Source organism: Cyprinodon variegatus, unplaced genomic scaffold (assembly GCF_000732505.1).
Source record: "Cyprinodon variegatus isolate N-32 unplaced genomic scaffold, C_variegatus-1.0 Scaffold858, whole genome shotgun sequence".
NCBI classification, from domain to species: domain Eukaryota; kingdom Metazoa; phylum Chordata; class Actinopteri; order Cyprinodontiformes; family Cyprinodontidae; genus Cyprinodon; species Cyprinodon variegatus.
In genome coordinates this window covers 191955-195465 of record NW_015151311.1, presented here as the reverse complement: position 1 = coordinate 195465, position 3511 = coordinate 191955, and the positions used below count along the sequence as shown (strand labels likewise).

Below are 3511 nucleotides of genomic sequence, written 5' to 3'. Positions count from 1 at the left end.
AAAAGAGTGAAAAAAAACAATTAATTAAAAAAAGGCATATTCAGATTAAATGAAACATTTTCAAGACAAAGTCTATAACACCTGCTTATTTACTAATACAATTATAAAAAAAAGCAAATAACAGCATGGAGCATGCAGAAACTGTACAATCACCTCATCACCCAAAGTCTGCTGCAGCAATTCCTCTTCAAACGGATAAGATCAGACTTTTGTTATTATCTAAGTTTTACTTTCTCTACCTTTAGGTGATTTTTCTCTTAGCTCCGGTGGATCAGGTGTTGCAAAAGGAGGCTCAGAAGGAGCCAGCAGCTCCCATCGCCGTGGATCCAAAGCCGCTAAGGACTCTGGGGGCTTCAGCATCACTGCTGTAGAAGCTTCCTCTGGGGGGCGGTTTTTGGCCCCGGGGGCCACAGCGTCCTCAGGTAAAGGAGAGGGGTCCAAAGAGGCCAGAGGAGGAGGATCCTCCAGCATGTCCTACAGTTTTGGAAGCGGAGGCAGAGAAGGAAAAAAAGAAGGTGGTCTCGGTGCTGTGAGCTACTCCTTAGGAGGGACCAAGGAGGGGAGGAAGGGGTCATCATCCTCCGCCATGGCCTACTCACCTGCTCCGAAGGAGAGGAGGAGCGTGACAACCATGGCAGCTGCTCTGGCAGACGTCTTTGACGGTGAGTCGGCATCCAGCTGTTTGCAGTTTCAGGTTCAAGTTCTCATATTTATATTGTTAGACATCTTTTATTGTCATTTTGTATACACTCTGTGTATACACTCTGTGTATACACAGAGTGCGTATACACTGTGTATATGCACTCTGTGTATATACACTCTATGTATATACTCTGTGTATACAAAATTTCATTTAGTGCAGCTTTCAGACATTAAATGAACATTTCCATTCCATAAAGTGCAGCAGTGATCAATTATTGTGTTTCAGAAAGCTCGGATTCTTCTTTGGAGTACAGCAGGAAAGATTACGGTAAGTTAAAAACAAATTTCCATATAAATTCTGGGATTGTTATGAAGTATAATGGATTGAAGTCATGTATTTGTTTTTTATTACGGTGATTGTTTTGCAATTTTGCAGGGAGTTCAAATGCAATGCCGACTGCAACCTCTAGAGGGAGAACTCAAAGCAGAGGTGAACTAATGACATTTCAGCTCAGGCTTTATTGCTGCATAGTCTGAAGTAATTATAATAATCTGCCTTAGATCATAGATAAAGAATAAGTTTTTGTTTTTAGAGAGTGAGATCAGAGCCAGGCTTCAAAGCGCTTCACCGCCAGCAAGATGTGAGTAAATGATGTGATTCCAACATCTTGACCTGGAAACCTCCAAGCTGATGCTGTTCATTTTAAGCTGTAGTGATGAGACATTAAAAACATAATCATAAAGAAGGGGATGGTGTGTTTTTCTGGCAGGGACGGAGCTGGATGACGTGAAGCGCTTACTGAGGGGGAACTGCTCCACCAGCACCAGTCCCACTCAGTCCCCCAACAACACGCTCCCCATTCCCAAGAAGGCCAGCGTGGAAACTAAGGCCACACCTGAGAGCTCCTCAGGTTCAGTCATTCAGCTCAAGATGAATATTCCTCTCTGCTAATCAGAAAAATAAAATCACATTGTATTTGTGTTGTATTTTAGAGCCGTACAGCAGCGTTTGGTCAGGAGACATGAGCAGTGGATACAGCTTTAACACAAACCCCAACAACTTATCCACCACCTCCCATCTTTACCAGGCAGGTCAGTCACCATTTAAACAAAGAAATATCTTCATTTGATTGCTATAAAAGAAACAAAAGAGAGATAAAAACACTCACCTACCCCAGAAAGATGAACCTTCTTACTTTGGCGATGCTACAAGGTTGGTTTTATTCCCATTTTAATCAATGAAATGGGTGCTACTGGTTTCCATATTCGGGGTCCTTGATCAACCAGTATGGATGATTTATAGAACTTAAACCAGACAAAAAACATTTATGTTAAATTACATAAAAACACCACTTAAAATGTACATAACCAAATACTATAGGTATTAAAGCTGTGTAAATGTTTGTCAACTTATATTACAATAATTTGGGTCATGAGTCGACTATGGTACAATTTTTAGGACAACAATCAGAAAAGTTCAAAGCAAAAAAAAAGAAACAAGCTTTACAGATTGTTTTCAGAACCTTTGGGAATCTTTCCTAGAACTTCTAGAGTACTTCCAGGAATCAGTGACTAATCTATAAATGTATTTAATGAATGTAATCTGTGTACCTTCTTGTTAACCGTTACTTTTCCAAACTGAAAAAGCAGCTGCAGGAAACATTTTAACATTTGGTTTATTCTTTGAATGTGCATCGGGCTCATGGTTGTTTTTCTTTGTAATTGTGAGGTTGTTGCATTTTCAACATGGGAGATATTTTAGAAAGTTTGTTCTGGTGACAAAAAATAAACAAATGGTTCTGTTGTGTTCTGTCAGGTTCAGGAGTCCAGAACAACCTGACCCTCAGCGCTCCCTCTATGAACGCCGGACAGTCTGTCAGCACCTCCGGTCAGCCTCGGCCTCCAGTTTTAAAGCCCACATAGATTTTCTATCTGGGTTTTTCACATTTTCACTGTTTGCTGTTTCTCTCCATCCTATTGCCAGTGTATGGCGTGCAGAACAACCTGACTGGTCCAGCAGTTCTTTCACCCACTGGGTCCAGCTCACAGATAGGTAAACCAATGACCCCAAGAACCTGAGCATTTTTTACTTCTCATGCTATCAGAATAAAACCTGATGCTCAGATGTACTGTTATGTAAGATGTATTTTAATGTTTTTGCAGTTTATGGAGTGCAGAAAAATGCCCCTGGATTAAGTTCCCCTACAGGTGAGCAGGCAGACAACTTTCTCATCTTTTTTTTTTTTTTTTTTTTACCAAGCTGAACTTAGATGAAGCAATGTTTAGCCAAAAAAAATAAAATGTTTTTTTTAAGGTTTGTTCCCTTGTTCCCTTATATCACTTATTCAAAGAAACATACCAAGATATGATGCATCATCATCATCATTTGCTTATTTATCAAGTGCTTTAAAAACCAAGCTGCTCTACAGATATATTGAAACTAAAAGGAATATAAATAATGATAAAAAAAAATATAAGGTTTATGTACAGGTATACAGCAATAGCATTAGCAAGATAAAGTAAAGAAGACACAAGACTGGTCCTATGGCACGGACATGCTCTCTGGATTTAGAAAGTCAGACTTAAAAAAGAGACTGAAAATCATTTAAAGATGTAAAGAAACACAAAGAGGGAGACCAGGGTTCCGAGGTCTTAGACCATCTGCTGAAAAAAGAATAACGCTAAATAAATGAATAAGAATAAAGCTGTTTTAAAGAACGTATTGCCAGATTATTTACACATTTAGAGATTAGAAATGTAATAATAAAAAGAAAAAACAGCCAATATGAGCACAATCTATCTATCTATCTATCTATCTATCTATCTATCTATCTATCTATCTATCTATCTATCTATCTATCTATCTATC

General features: G+C 38.8%; 1 protein-coding gene across 1 annotated transcript in view; it reads left to right on the top strand.

Annotated features, from left to right (window-relative positions):
- The window catches only part of col17a1 (collagen, type XVII, alpha 1), a 28658-nt gene that overhangs the window by 4510 nt on the left and 20637 nt on the right, over nucleotides 1-3511 (top strand). The window contains exons 4-12 of the mRNA XM_015397371.1: nucleotides 246-662; nucleotides 929-970; nucleotides 1079-1132; nucleotides 1236-1283; nucleotides 1413-1553; nucleotides 1636-1734; nucleotides 2459-2530; nucleotides 2627-2695; nucleotides 2806-2850. Of these exons, the coding sequence (XP_015252857.1) occupies nucleotides 246-662; nucleotides 929-970; nucleotides 1079-1132; nucleotides 1236-1283; nucleotides 1413-1553; nucleotides 1636-1734; nucleotides 2459-2530; nucleotides 2627-2695; nucleotides 2806-2850 (987 nt within the window). The remainder of the gene's footprint in view (nucleotides 1-245; nucleotides 663-928; nucleotides 971-1078; nucleotides 1133-1235; nucleotides 1284-1412; nucleotides 1554-1635; nucleotides 1735-2458; nucleotides 2531-2626; nucleotides 2696-2805; nucleotides 2851-3511) is intronic.